This window comes from Osmerus mordax, chromosome 27 (assembly GCF_038355195.1).
Source record: "Osmerus mordax isolate fOsmMor3 chromosome 27, fOsmMor3.pri, whole genome shotgun sequence".
Classification (NCBI taxonomy): domain Eukaryota; kingdom Metazoa; phylum Chordata; class Actinopteri; order Osmeriformes; family Osmeridae; genus Osmerus; species Osmerus mordax.
The window spans coordinates 4,350,793-4,364,646 of NC_090076.1; the positions used below are offsets into that span (position 1 = coordinate 4,350,793).

At 41.6% G+C, this 13,854-nt stretch overlaps 1 protein-coding gene across 1 annotated transcript; it reads left to right on the forward strand.

Moving 5' to 3' along the window:
- Positions 1 to 213: 213 nt before the first annotated feature.
- Positions 214 to 13,610, forward strand: tnni3k (TNNI3 interacting kinase). The gene is made up of 25 exons (XM_067230275.1): positions 214 to 253; positions 616 to 724; positions 901 to 986; positions 1,128 to 1,225; positions 1,457 to 1,567; positions 1,701 to 1,799; positions 1,955 to 2,093; positions 2,241 to 2,385; positions 2,602 to 2,706; positions 2,779 to 2,873; positions 3,131 to 3,280; positions 3,412 to 3,498; positions 3,626 to 3,682; positions 3,852 to 3,944; positions 5,618 to 5,675; positions 5,752 to 5,946; positions 6,369 to 6,473; positions 6,570 to 6,622; positions 6,772 to 6,824; positions 7,035 to 7,167; positions 8,315 to 8,424; positions 11,724 to 11,783; positions 11,999 to 12,165; positions 13,238 to 13,317; positions 13,478 to 13,610. The coding sequence occupies exons 1-25, from the start codon at positions 214 to 216 to the stop codon at positions 13,552 to 13,554; spliced, it is 2,505 nt and encodes an 834-aa protein (XP_067086376.1). The 3' UTR covers positions 13,555 to 13,610.
- Positions 13,611 to 13,854: the final 244 nt, after the last annotated feature.

Genomic DNA, 13,854 nt, shown 5'->3' on the forward strand with positions numbered 1-13,854 from the left:
CAATGCTGTTTAAAAAAAGGCTTATATTCGTATCACACACACAAATACAGAGGGGATCAGTTGTCATAGTTGTCTGACATTCCAATGAGAGATGTTTATTTTTAGCCCACAATCCCCCTTTATCTGGCCCTTTGCTGTTGTGACGGAGACAGGGTGTTACTGCTTTTCCACTCCTGTTCACCAAATATAGAACATTAGAAAAGAACAAGTTCAATGGGAAATTATAAATCACGACCGACTCAGACGTGTACAGGTAATAGCACGGTGTCTATGTTTGTGGATGCTTGAGTACTTTGTTATCTTTTGACTTCTATATAAGGACCTGTTAGTCCATGAGCTTTTTCTGCCATGTTTATCGAATCGTTTGCTATTGGGTATATTGACTACTTTAATTGACTTCAACATATAATATTCTGAAGCAAAGTATACAGTAACATTCAGGCATGAACAAGTGTTCATGGAAAGTGGAAACAATAGAAGCTTTACAATGGCACGTATTATACGTATTTGATAATGCATTGATGTGCAACACATTCAACATTCTGTGCTAAATGTTATGCTGGGACGTGTATAATATGTTTACACGGCTAACCTTCACCCATCCTGCCTGTGAAGATGAGTGGAAGAAGAAGGTGAGTGAGTCCTACTCTGTGATCATTGAGAGGCTGGAGGATGACATACATATCAAAGAAACTGAACTCACAGAGCTCAAATACGTGTTCAGGTAAGAAACTATAAACTGTCCAGGGAAGAATAGTTGTGTTTATTAGTTTGATGTTTTATATCTGCCTCTTGTCATAAATACGTTTCACTTCCACTCATCACATTTCTAAATGTAAGTTGTGGATTTTGTAACGTAAAACACATGAAAGCTAAAGAAGTTTTTCTAATTTGTCTCAGCTCTGATGAGGCTTTCCAGAAGGTGAATTTGAATTACCGTACAGAGACTGGGCTGTCCCTTCTACATCTCTGCTGCATATGTGGTGGTACGTACCAAGTTACCTTTCTAATAATAACCCTTTAGCAAAACATTACACTGTGTGTACTGCACTTTGGACCTAAGCCTTTTTGTTATATTTAGATTTAGAGGTGTGGTGCTACATTATCCCATGTATCTTAACAACCAGGAAACAAAGCTCATATCAGGACCCTCATGCTGAAGGGTCTACGTCCATCTAGACTCTCCAGGAATGGATTCACTGCCCTACACTTTGCTTCCTTTAAGGTGAGAAAGTCAAGAAGGACATTCACCTTCAGAACTGAAAGCCTTCATAATAATGTCAGACTCCGTTCAAATCAATGAATTGGTTTTAATATTCTTGTTTGACTTTTGGTAAGGTGAGCATTCTCTATCTCCCCACACGGTGGAGATAGAGCTGCATCAATAAAGCTCAATTTGTGGTGTATTGTGTCCCAACAATACTCGTGTTTCAGCCCCAGCTGTGTTCTCTCCCAGGACAATGCAGAGCTAGTGACTGCCTTACTCCATGGAGGGGCAGACATTCAGCAGGTTGGCTATGGAGCCCTCACTGCCCTGCACATAGCTACTGTAGCTGGGCACCATGAGGTGGGCACCGCCCCCTTCCAGGCACAAGAATACAATTCCATGCAGCTGTTGATGCACATTTTTTTTTTTTTATGTCATTTAATTTTTATCACACACTTTGGGCTGTGGCTGTAATGACACTTTCACTGTTTAGGCTGTGGATATACTTCTCCAGCATGGAGCCTATGTCAATGTTCAGGATGCTGTGTTCTTTACACCCCTGCACATAGCAGCTTACTATGGCCATGAGCAGGTAAATTTGACTTTTGTCCCAATGACCTGAATTGATGAACATCACTATCTATTTGGCCCGTTTTGAAGACCATTATAAAAGCATTCAAGCACGCAAATCTCTTTTTTCAAGACCAAGACTACGGAGAGGTTTCAACCCTGCTTTAACTGTTTCAGGTGGCGAAGTTGTTGCTGAAGTTTGGAGCAGATGTGAACGTGAGTGGGGAGGTCGGAGACAGGCCGCTTCACCTGGCCGCAGCCAAGGGCTTCCTTGGCATCGTCAAACTGCTCTTGGGGGAGGGAAGCAAGACTGACGGTGAGAGTTAGGGTAGGGAAGACCAAGCCTGACATGGGGGAATCACAACTCATCACTTAATGTGATAGTATTTATAATAGTGCCTCATTGGATGTAGCAGCCAAATAACTAGTTCCCCATCCTCCTCTTCCTCCTCAAACATCAAAGTGAATGCCCAGGATAATGAGGACCACGTCCCTCTGCACTTCTGTGCACGTTTTGGCCACCAGGAGGTGGTGCACTTCCTTCTGCAGAGTAACCTCGAGCTGCAGCCACACTCAGTCAACATCTATGGCGACACACCGCTCCATCTGTGAGTTGACACATTTTTATTCAACAAATGAATCGATCATTAGTCACACTGTTTGTGAGGTCAAACAGATTGGGGATTAGTTTACGTGAGTTGAGTGGGCTCTGGGGTCAATACAGTCTGAGAGGTGCAAATGTAGATAGAAGCTATCCACATGGTAGAAGATTTCTACATGGTACAGTTTGTCTCCACTGTAACTTTTATCTACTGTGCCGTCAGAGCCTGCTACAATGGCAAGTCTGAAGTGGTGAAGGAGATTGTTCAGCTGTCCGGTATGGAGAGCCTGTCCAAAGAGAACATCTTCAGTGAGACTGCCTTTCACAGGTAGACCCTGTTACAGAATTGTCATTTAACCTCCCTGTGCATGTCATGTGAGTGTTTGCCTGTGACCCACAGCGCCTGCACCTATGGTAAAAGCCTGGAGATGGTCAAGTTCCTGCTCAGCCAGAATGCCTTGAGTATTAACCACCAAGGCAGAGACGGACACACAGGTGAAAAAATACCTTTATTTGCATTTCCCATCGGGACACATTGAAAGCAACACAAATCACTCATTAAGATCTACACAGATGAGAGACCTGGAAACGCTGGATGAGAGACTGGGTTCAATTTATCCATGGTGGATAACCTTTGACCCTAATGATGCATGTGTACTCTCCCGATAGCCAAACAAGCAAAAATGATGACCACGTCATCTTATGAGTCAACAGTTTGCCCCGTCATCAGCCTTGCACCTCGTTCCACTTAGGCCTGCACAGCGCTTGTTTCCACGGCCACATTCGCCTGGTGCAATTCCTATTGGACAGTGGGGCAGACATGAACCTGGTGGCCTGCGACCCCAGCAGGTCCAGCGGGGAGAAGGACGAACAGACCTGCCTCATGTGGGCCTACGAGAAAGGTCAGACACCGTCACTAACAGCTGGGACTGGCCAATGGAAACTTGCACAGTGTTTTGATTCGGTACTTGAGGGACGCTGAAGCAGAAGTTTCTATGACCCTTGTGTTATTCTGTGTGTTCTTGTAATTCAGGTCATGATGCCATAGTGACTCTGCTCAAACATTACAAACGCCCCCAAGATGACTCTCCCTGCAATGAGTATTCTCAGCCAGGAGGGGGTAAAGGATTCTAGGCTATAGCCACTGGTGCTGTCTATCCCTTTCTACATTTAAAGGTTGGAGAGGAGGGGCCCTAACAGTAGATTCAACAACATGTTTGGTTTGTGTCTCCTGTCATCCCTGTTAGATGGCTCCTACGTGTCAGTCCCATCTCCCCTGGGAAAGATCAAGAGCATGACCAAAGGTAGTGGAGTGAAGCATGAACTCTCCCAAAACATCAAGTCCTTGTCATCTCAGTCTTATTGTTGCTAAATCAACTGTTATCTTGAAATCTACTGCAGAACAATTGTGTTAAGGGGAGAATGGATCACTTGGTGTGCATTCAGGTCTTAAAGACAATGTTGTCTTCTCAGAGAAGGCAGATGTTCTTCTCCTCAGGGCCAGCCTTCCATCCAACTTCCACCTGCAACTCTCAGAGCTGGAGTTCAATGAGATCATAGGCTCAGGTAATTGAGGCTGTATTGTCGGGAGTTTAGACCATATGTCTTTCTACACAATAGGTTTTTATTAACCCTCCTGTTATGTTCAACATTAAGGTTTTTATGTTCCCGATTCAAATTGACCTGGTGCCTGTTTAACCATCCAAAAGTATAAAATCCTAAAAATATTTTTTTGTTCAATCAATCCATTTAATTACATTTTAAATAAAGATGTTGTGTAATTAGTGCCTATGATGCAGTCGGTGATTAAGATGGCAGTGAAACACACAAATACAGATTTCTTGAACTATAGATAGTGCACTGTGCCCATGATCAAATTGGGGGCACACACACACAGATGCCTGGAATTATAGATAGGGCACAGTGCTCGCAATTATGTCAGTGACAGACAGATTTCTGTATTTATAGATAGTGCAGTGCCCATAATGCAGCTAGTGATTACAGTTCTTATCAGTGGCTTTGGTACCTATATTTCTCAGATCACAATTGAAATTCTCTGTCATCTCTGAAGTACTTGTTCAACCTCCACATCATCAATTCTAGTCACCTTTGCACATCATAAAATAAATGTAAATTGTTTTTAAACAACACGAACTAAACAAATGTCGTAGCTGATTTGGTGTTGAGAGTTTTTAGCTAATTTTTTATGTGCGGGTGGTTTTGACATCAGTAAACACATTAATTTATGTACAAAATGTAGTTGTGTTACTAAGGTCACCAGAGCATTCTTTCCTACACCATACACCCAATTTGGATGCAACTACCCTGAAATTGAATGTCTACACTAAATAACACCCTATTGATGACGTGACTGCTGACAAAAGCAACAAGATGAATTCTGAAGTGTTTAGGGCAGAGTACTATCTGCTCAGAGTAAGCCAAATGCTTCTAAACACATTGGCCGGCGCTTTGCAGTGCAGATGGACAATGACCCAAAGCATACTGTGAAAACAACCCAATACTTTAAGGCGAAGAAGATGTGGAATGTTTTGCAAGAACCTGACCTGAATCCAATTGTGCATGCCATTTGCTGAAGGCAAAAGTAAAGGTGTACACTTCAAAAACAAGCAGGAACTAAAGGCAGCTGGAGTACAGGCTTGGCAGAACATCACCAGGGAAGAAACCAAGCGTCTAGTGATGTCTATGTGTTCCAGACTCCAGGAAGTCATTGACTGCAAAGGATTTGCAACCAAGTATTCAAACTCACAATTTAATTAATTTGTTTGTCCAATTACTTTTGAGCCCCTATAATTACGGGGACCAAATATAATATGGGGTTTAATTCCTACATCGTTCACCCAATTTAGATGTAACTACCTTCAAATTAAGATGAAAGTCTATACCTAAAGCACATTTATTTTTGGGAAATTTTGAAATGCTTATCCAAACAATGTCTAAAAAGGACACCTGCATAATATGAACTGGCAGAATGCCCAGTTCACAGGATAAACGAGGGAAACTCACTACCCTAAAAACTAATTCTAATAAGTGGATACACACACACGCACTCTCACACACACACACACACACACACACACACACACACACACACACACACACACACACACACACACACAGACTACATTAATTCTTATTTTAATGTGATTTTTTTTTTTATATAGTATTTGTTTCTGTCATGGAGGCATGACAATTAATAGTTCAATGTTCTTCTCTCACAGGGTCATTTGGAAAGGTCTACAGAGGCAAGTGCAAGAGCAAGGTAGTTGCCATCAAAAGGTAAATATATCGACACTGCTTTTCTGTCTCCCATTAACTGAACCATGAGTCTTTCAACCCTATTTTTCATATGTAGGTATCGAGCCAATACTTACTGCTCCAAGTCAGATGTGGACATGTTCTGTCGTGAGGTCTCAATCCTCTGCCGACTCAACCACCCCTGTGTGATTCAGTTTATGGGGGCGTGTCTTGATGACCCCAGCAAATTTGCCATTGTCACCCAATATGTGTCGGGGGGTTCCCTTTTCTCCCTGCTACATGAGCAGAAGAGGTGAGGATTTGTCACACACATTCATGTGCACCGCTATAATACTTACGTAAATGAAACCCGTCAATGACAGTGATACAGATCCCTAAACTACATCAGGTCAGGTCATGGAGCATCTAATGAGAAGACAGCCAGGGGTTTTGCCTTAAATGTTGCAGGACGAAAGGCATTTGTTTGTACTGTGATTCCCAAATTGCTATTCTCTGTTCTCATAATGTATGACTTCAGTCCTTCTTTCATGGCAGTGTATCCACACTATTCGCTCTTTCTCCCCACTTCCTTATTGATCCATATGAAGTGTTACTGAGTGTAGGTGCGGTCTGTAGACTGAGCGTATTGATCTGTATAAAGTTCTGTCAGTGATTGGCGACGGCCATTGATTCACTTCCAAGTGTTTGTTCCTCTAATGCTGTGTCAACGGACAGGATCATCGATCTGCAGTCTAAGCTCATCATTGCCATTGACGTGGCCAAGGGCATGGAGTATCTGCACAACCTTGTCCAGCCTATCATACACAGGGACCTCAACAGGTTAGTGGGGACTGCCTCCAGGACTGTCACGTAATCTGATAACTAAATGGCTGGGGTGATATTGCTGTAGTGATTGGCGTCATTTGTCTATTTCAGCCACAACATTTTGCTTTATGAAGATGGACATGCTGTGGTGGCTGATTTTGGAGGTGAAGCTTGACAGGGGCGTTGTATATGATGTAATGATATTGAAATGTAATAAACAACCCAGAGTAGACATTGCAGTGTACAGCTATTCAATGTTTATGAAATGAACCAGGCAATGTAAGTGTCGAAAATGAACCCGCTTTCTTCTCAGAATCCCGATTCTTGCTGTCTGTAGATGAAGACAACATGACCAAGCAGCCAGGGGTTTGTGTCGTTTTTCCTGCCTAACAAGAAAAATTCAACTTAGAAGGATTTTTATCGGATTAAGAATGTGTTTCAATATCCTGATACATCATTACAGAACACTTGACCATCAGTTTAGCTATTACTGCTTCTACGAGGAAGTCATGTTCTGCCAGGCATAGCGTTTTGTGTCACTAATTGGGTCGTGCTGTTGGCTGTGTTGCTTTCTAGAACCTTCGTTGGATGGCTCCAGAGGTGTTCACCCAGTGCACCCGCTATACCGTCAAGGCCGACATGTTCAGCTACGCATTGTGTCTGTGGGAGCTTCTCACTGGAGAGATCCCCTTCGCTCATATCAAACCTGGTAAATCCTGAATTCATATTTGCACAAGTATTGTATGTACACACATGCAAAAAAACATCTGTACATACAAACACTATTGTAGAATATTTGAGCACCAGACAGTAATCAGAGGAAGTATGTTGTAGTTGCTTCAGGCATTACACACAGTATGACTATATTTACCAATAACAAAATTCTGAAAAAAAGTCTTATGCACATGGAGTACATCTACTTTCAAGTCCTCAGGTTTAGTATTTGGCTGAACATCTCTGTTTAGCATTGATTTCAACATGTTACTTATCATCATACAACAGTTTGAGATACATTACAATACAAAGTGTTTGTAGCATCATCATCTTAGGACAGTGACCACTAATAAGATCGCAAAACCACATCATGATATGGGAGATGTTGATGGGTCACAGACCTCAGGAAGTCAATGCACTTAAACATTTCATCAACGTACTGTGGCGGCAAAATGAGCGACACAACACTGTGACTGGAGAACTCAAGGACTTTAAAAACTGAGGATCAATTGGAGAGCGCATCGGGGAAGGTTAGGGAGAGCTCCGACAGTGTTTGTAATCAGGCGCCCTCGGGGAGAAGAGAGGTTGCTAACAGTCCGTGTTGTCCGGGCAGTTGGGCAACTCTGGTGGAATCTGTGGATAGACTACAATCTCAGGGCTCGTGCAGGAATTAGTCCACTTGCCAGTTCTCGTCACACACACCTGTCAGGTTCTTTCATGGCAGAGCTGATCTGGAGTGATTGGGGCCAGGTGTGCCTCATCAGCCTCTGCCCGACCCGTCCTCGCTCTTTTTCTCCTCCTCCAGGGTCCTTGCGCTCGCAGTGTTAGGTGAGTGGGGGGCCGCTGTTGGTGGTCCTGACCAGGCTGTTGCGGCCCCCTGATTGTGTGCAGAAGTGATGCAGACACACCACACATGCCTCAGCAGTCAGGGTTTTGAATAGTCCTAGAAATTTCATATTTATGTGTTTCATATTGAATAAATTCTAAATTCAAATTTAAACAGATGACAAATATATGTTAATATGAAATATTGTGTATGGATTTTTTGAAGCTGTCATTTTGAATATCTGTAAATATCTACTGTATGTGTCTGAACTACAGATGTGTTCTGGATTAACTTATCTCTTGTCTCTTCATACCAGCTGCCGCAGCAGCAGACATGGCCTACCATCACATCAGGCCTCCTATTGGCTACTCCATCCCCAAACCCATCTCCGGTCTACTGATGAGAGGCTGGAATGTATGTCCAGAGGTTGGTGCCACACCCCTTTATCCTTAAAGCTTATCTCACAGATCTCAATCATCCCCACAACATTATTTGATGTGGCAGCATTAGCATAACACCTGACCTGAGGCGTATTTTTAGGCTGTGGTGAATGCTGAGTCTGCTGCTAGCTCAGGCGGATGAGGCTTTAATGAACGGAACAGCCTTATTCCCCAATGCTTAAGCTATCGCATGACTCCACACAATCAACGTCTCATAGAAGCAAGTCGCTCCCCCCTGTGGTGGCTTGTGATGAAACCTATGGATGGAAAATGTTTACAACCCCTCATTACAACCATCATTAGACAGTCATGCATGTTGGTACAGTTTTCCATACTTCCCAAGGTGAACCTGGTCTGTTTGCTAGGGTTGCCAACCAACTGCCTCTCTTGACAGTAAGATGGATTCGCTTATGGACATTATGGATGTGCTTTTATCCGCAGACCAGCTCAGATAATTTCATGTTTGGATTCTCTTGTTCTGTCCGAAACTGTGTCAAGGCCTGTTCTTTTTTCAGGGTCCTGCAAAGGCAGAGCTCTGAGATTGGGTTCTCACGCATTCATCATCGCAAGACTCTGAGGGTTCTTCACATAGTTCATATGCGACTTGTGTATAAGAGTACATAGTTGTTTTAAACTTCTTGAGACTTGCAGTCCAGGTAGATAATTAGAGGTCTTGTAAAAGTATTGTTTTTCCATAGAAAACACGTATAGGTTATATGTAATGAATGTAGATTATGAATATAAAAGTAGGGCATTTCAAACTCAGAATTTTTTTTTATTGCCATGTAAGTTAACACAAACACATAATTTACTGTGGCAGGAAGGTATGGAAGCAAATCGTTACCAAAATTCAAATGCAAATGCATTTCCAGAAATGCATTTGAATTTTAAGAATGTGGCTGCATTATTTGACTCATGAATGAAATTAGTAATCAATCATCCTATTTGCATTTTAATTTTCTTCTTCAAGAGTGCTCAATCTTTCACTTAATTAAAATGAAAAAGAAATAGACATTTGAGATTTAATTTTCAAAACATGCCCCAGCAAATAGATACCAAAATTCAATTTGAAATGTAAAATTTGAAAATTAAAATGCATTTCCAGAAATGCATTTTCATTTTAAGAACGTGGCTGTAAAATCGTGACCACAATTCAAATGAAAATGCATTTGCAGAAATGCAAAATGAACGAAAAAGCATTCTGAGCGGCGCAGCAGAGTGACGTCAATAGCCGCTCTTCTTCAGCTCCCTGCTGACCGAGCTATCCATCTTGTTCGGTAGGGGGCGGTGTGCACATCTGCATTGCATTACATTGCAAATGTTCCGGGAAATTGATTGAATTGCCGGGTCTTTAGAGCAGCGTTCCCTAACCGGTGCCCACCGGTCCGCGGACCGGTACCGGTCCTTGGGTCATTTCGTACCGGGCCGCACAAAAAATAATTAATAACATTATTTCCTTTTAATTGATTATCAGAGTCTGAAAGACGTTTTATTCTGAAAAATTAACGGTTTAACGCTTTATTGAACGGTATCATGCGCGTCTCTTCCTCTTGACACATGACAAGTGATAGTTACCACTCAATGAAGCCTGTTTGAGACAACAACTCTATCGGTGTTTTGGATGAAGGCTATCCTGAGATCGCCACTAAAGCACTGAAAACCCTGCTTCCATTTCCAACATCAAGCGGGATTTTCTGCCGTGACAGCAATCAAACAAAATTATGGAATAGGCCTGAACTGGATATAAGGAACGCACTTCGGGTGTCACTGTCGTAGCTTATAGTCACACACAACAGTGGGACTGACACATCGAAAGCTAGCTAGTAACAATATAACGATGGAAAACCAGGCTAAGAAACTTAAAGATGGGTCAATTGAAAAAACGGCTGTTTATTTTACATAAAACTCCAAAAACTATTTTTCGCTCAAATCAGCTAAACTATTTTTCTCGAGCGCTCCGCGCGCTCGCATTAGGTGTGGAAGTCACTAACTAGGATCACATCAAACCCAGAATGTACATGCATTAGCAGCGCAGCTGTCCAGGGCCTATCTTTCCTCCCAGTCCGTTCTGCCGGTCCGTGAAAATATGTCTTACATGAAAACGGTCCGTGGCGCAAAAAAGGTTGGGGACCGCTGCTTTAGAGGACGCATCACAGACCATGGCGCTCCCTCAAATTGTGCAAACACTGTTAGAATTAGCTGAACAGGTAGAATCTAATAATATATCTGAGTCTGATGCCCGTGACCGAGAAGAACAAGTCATAGAGAGCTTGGCTGTATACTCTGCCGTCACAGATTTACACATTAATAGTAGCTCTGCCACTGTTTTAGTCATTGTTTGACATCAAGTTGCTCAGTCTGTGATGCGTCCTCTAAAGACCCGGCAATTTAATCAATTTCCCGGAACATTTGCAATGTAATGCAATGCAGATGTGCACACCGCCCCCTACCGAACAAGATGGATAGCTCGGTCAGCAGGGAGCAGAAGAAGAGCGGCTATTGACGTCACTCTGCTGCGCCGCTCAGAATGCTTTTTCGTTCATTTTGCATTTCTGCAAATGCATTTTCATTTGAATTGTGGTCACGATTTTACAGCCACGTTCTTAAAATGAAAATGCATTTCTGGAAATGCATTTTAATTTTCAAATTTTACATTTCAAATTGAATTTTGGTATCTATTTGCTGGGGCATGTTTTGAAAATTAAATCTCAAATGGCTATTTCTTTTTCATTTTAATTAAGTGAAAGATTGAGCACTCTTGAAGAAGAAAATTTAAATGCAAATAGAATGATTGATTACGAATTTCATTTATGAGTCAAATAATGCAGCCACATTCTTAAAATGCAAATGCATTTCTGGAAATGCATTTGCATTTGAATTTTGGTAACGATTTGCTTCCATAGGAAGGTGCATACAATAAACATATACAAATCTTATTTTATTTTTTTAAGTAGATAAAGCAAAAATAGATAACAATGCACAAGAGTTGAGAGCTGTGTTCCTTTTTTGGTTTTGGTGAGTGACAACAGCAGGCAGATGCCATGTCTGTTGAGAATATATTATATATTATTAAACAAGCCCGATGGTGAGTCTGTCTTTGTTCGCAGTAGAGAGAGAGAGAGAGAGAGAGTGCACAAGCAGATCTGAAGCCAGCCTTTGAAGCACAGTTCACCTTTGCTTCATATGTGGGTGGAGAGAAATGACCCGACAGAGTCAGAGAGAACACAGCTGTGCTTTGGTGTTTGTGTGTGTGGAGCTAATTGTTATTTTGTTTATCTGATTCAGGATAGGCCTGAATTCTCTGAAGTGGTCACCAACCTGGAAGAATGCCTGTGTAATGTTGAGGTATGCTGTGACCTTCCAGACCTTACTATGCAAATAAATAGTCTGTCAGAGGGACTCTTCAGTGAAAAAGCATACATTTTAGAAGTTGATGACTACAGTATCTTCTCTGCGTTAGATCACTGGTGTGTTTCTAGAACATTCTGAAGAATACTGTAAATTGTACATCTGTGTGTGTGTGTGTGTGTGTGTGAATGTTTGTGTGCCTCACTCCACAGCTCATGTCCCCAGCCTCCAGCAACAGCAGTGGCTCCCTGTCTCCCTCCTCCTCCTCGGACTGCCTGGCGAGGGGTGGGCCAGGCCGGAGTCACGTGGCGGCGTTGCGCTCACGTTTTGAGCTAGAGTATGCTCTCAATGCCCGTGCCTATGCTGTCTGGACACAGAGGTACTAAAGACTCTTCAATCTCCACACAGGCCTAAACAACACAGCCAGAGTGGCTCAGGAATAGTCAAAGAAGGAGGTTAAGACTTATGCTCTATGAGGGCATGGTGACCTGTGGGTCTTTGTGTTATCATTGCAATGTTAATCATTTCAGAGACCCATACATGACTTTGTTTAGTGTTCTGGGCCAGGAATAGAAACCCTCGAGACCTCATGTCTGGGCCTGTAGTGGTAAACAGGAGCTTTGTCCAAGTGATAGGAGACTCACTGTTTATTGTTTGACCAGAAAACATGTAGAACACTTCAGATACTTTATTGCAAGAGTTGGTAGTGAAGTTGCCTGGAAACAGTGCAAGGAAAACAAGCCGCCAAATGCAATAAAACATGCATGGCATTTTCACTAAAGACGAAAGGCCTCCACTGGTGTCTCGCCTGTGGGTGAGTGCACTTCTGTGCTCAAGTGTGTGTGCAGAAACAATAGACATAAAAATCCTGGTAACAGTCTCTATGGACACAGTAACTAGAGGTTGTTGTTATGCTGTACTGCTAAGGTGCCTTACTGACAGAAATTCCCTGGCAGTGGATCAAAAATGACAGCAATGTTGTATCCGCTTGCATAGAAAGTGAGAGTGGTTGTTGGCTTCTAGTTTATCATGTTACCAAAACACAGGTCATGTTAGATTTAGCTGTGGACGTCAGACATGTTTATCCCGTTGCATCAAAATCAACCTCATGAATCTTTAACTGTTCGGAGGAGTCATTGTACAAAATATGACCCAACCAATTGGGTTTACAATGCAGCACTTCAGATATGATGTTGTTATTGTTGCACTGTCCTATCAGCGGAATTAGATAATATTGTAGTTATGTTATTGATATTGTCATTGTTGTACTATTGGTTGGTAAAGATACAAATATATTTTGAAATACTCTAAATATCACTGAAATAGTTAAATGTGTAAATACTTGTTTTGATTTTCAGCTGCAATTCATACATAAACTATTAACATCATAATATTCATGTTTCATGTTTAAGTTAAGTAGATGTAGAGTTAATTATTTAATTTCAATTTAGTGAGGGACGACATTCTTCACAAGGATCATCATTGGAGGAACTACGGAAGAATATGCAGTTTCCCCCGATTGACCGAAATGGTAGGTTTAACTCAAACAACATATCCCTTTTCCTTTTTTATTGTAAAACATCATATTTTGAACACATTTGATGGAGTGCAGTTCATATAAGCAATGTGATTTGTGCTGTATGTGGCTTAGTACATTTTTTGTTGTGACTGTTTTATGCTTTCTCCCTTAGGATATGTGTCTGATCCCATGAGCACTATGCGCTTCCATTCATGCAGCAGCAATGGCAGCTTTGAAGATAGCAACTAATAGTGATGGGAGTTTCACTAGAGCAACAACTTGTACTTAGTAATACCTATATATACTACACGATATATATATATATATATATATATATATATATATATATAGCCACACTGATTTTAGTGTTTATTCCTTCACCAGACAGCTCTCTACAAATGAACTGTTTCAATGTATGTTCCTTCTGTCTTTTTCTTTTGTAAATAATGTTTTAAATCATGATGAATTTCATATTCAATATGAAATAGTTTCTTTTTAAAGTGTTTCAGTATAAAGACATTACTGTTTGAAAACATTATTATTCTTTAT

What these genes read in the sequence shown, in the direction of transcription:
- tnni3k (XM_067230275.1), top strand. Translation starts at nt 214, where the DNA reads ATGGGAAATTATAAATCACGACCGACTCAGACGTGTACAG. An exon ending in GATCAAGAGCATGACCAAAG is followed by an intron (nt 3,683 to 3,851) that starts GTAGTGGAGTGA and finishes TTGTCTTCTCAG; the next exon opens with AGAAGGCAGATGTTCTTCTC. An exon ending in CAATGAGATCATAGGCTCAG is followed by an intron (nt 3,945 to 5,617) that starts GTAATTGAGGCT and finishes CTTCTCTCACAG; the next exon opens with GGTCATTTGGAAAGGTCTAC.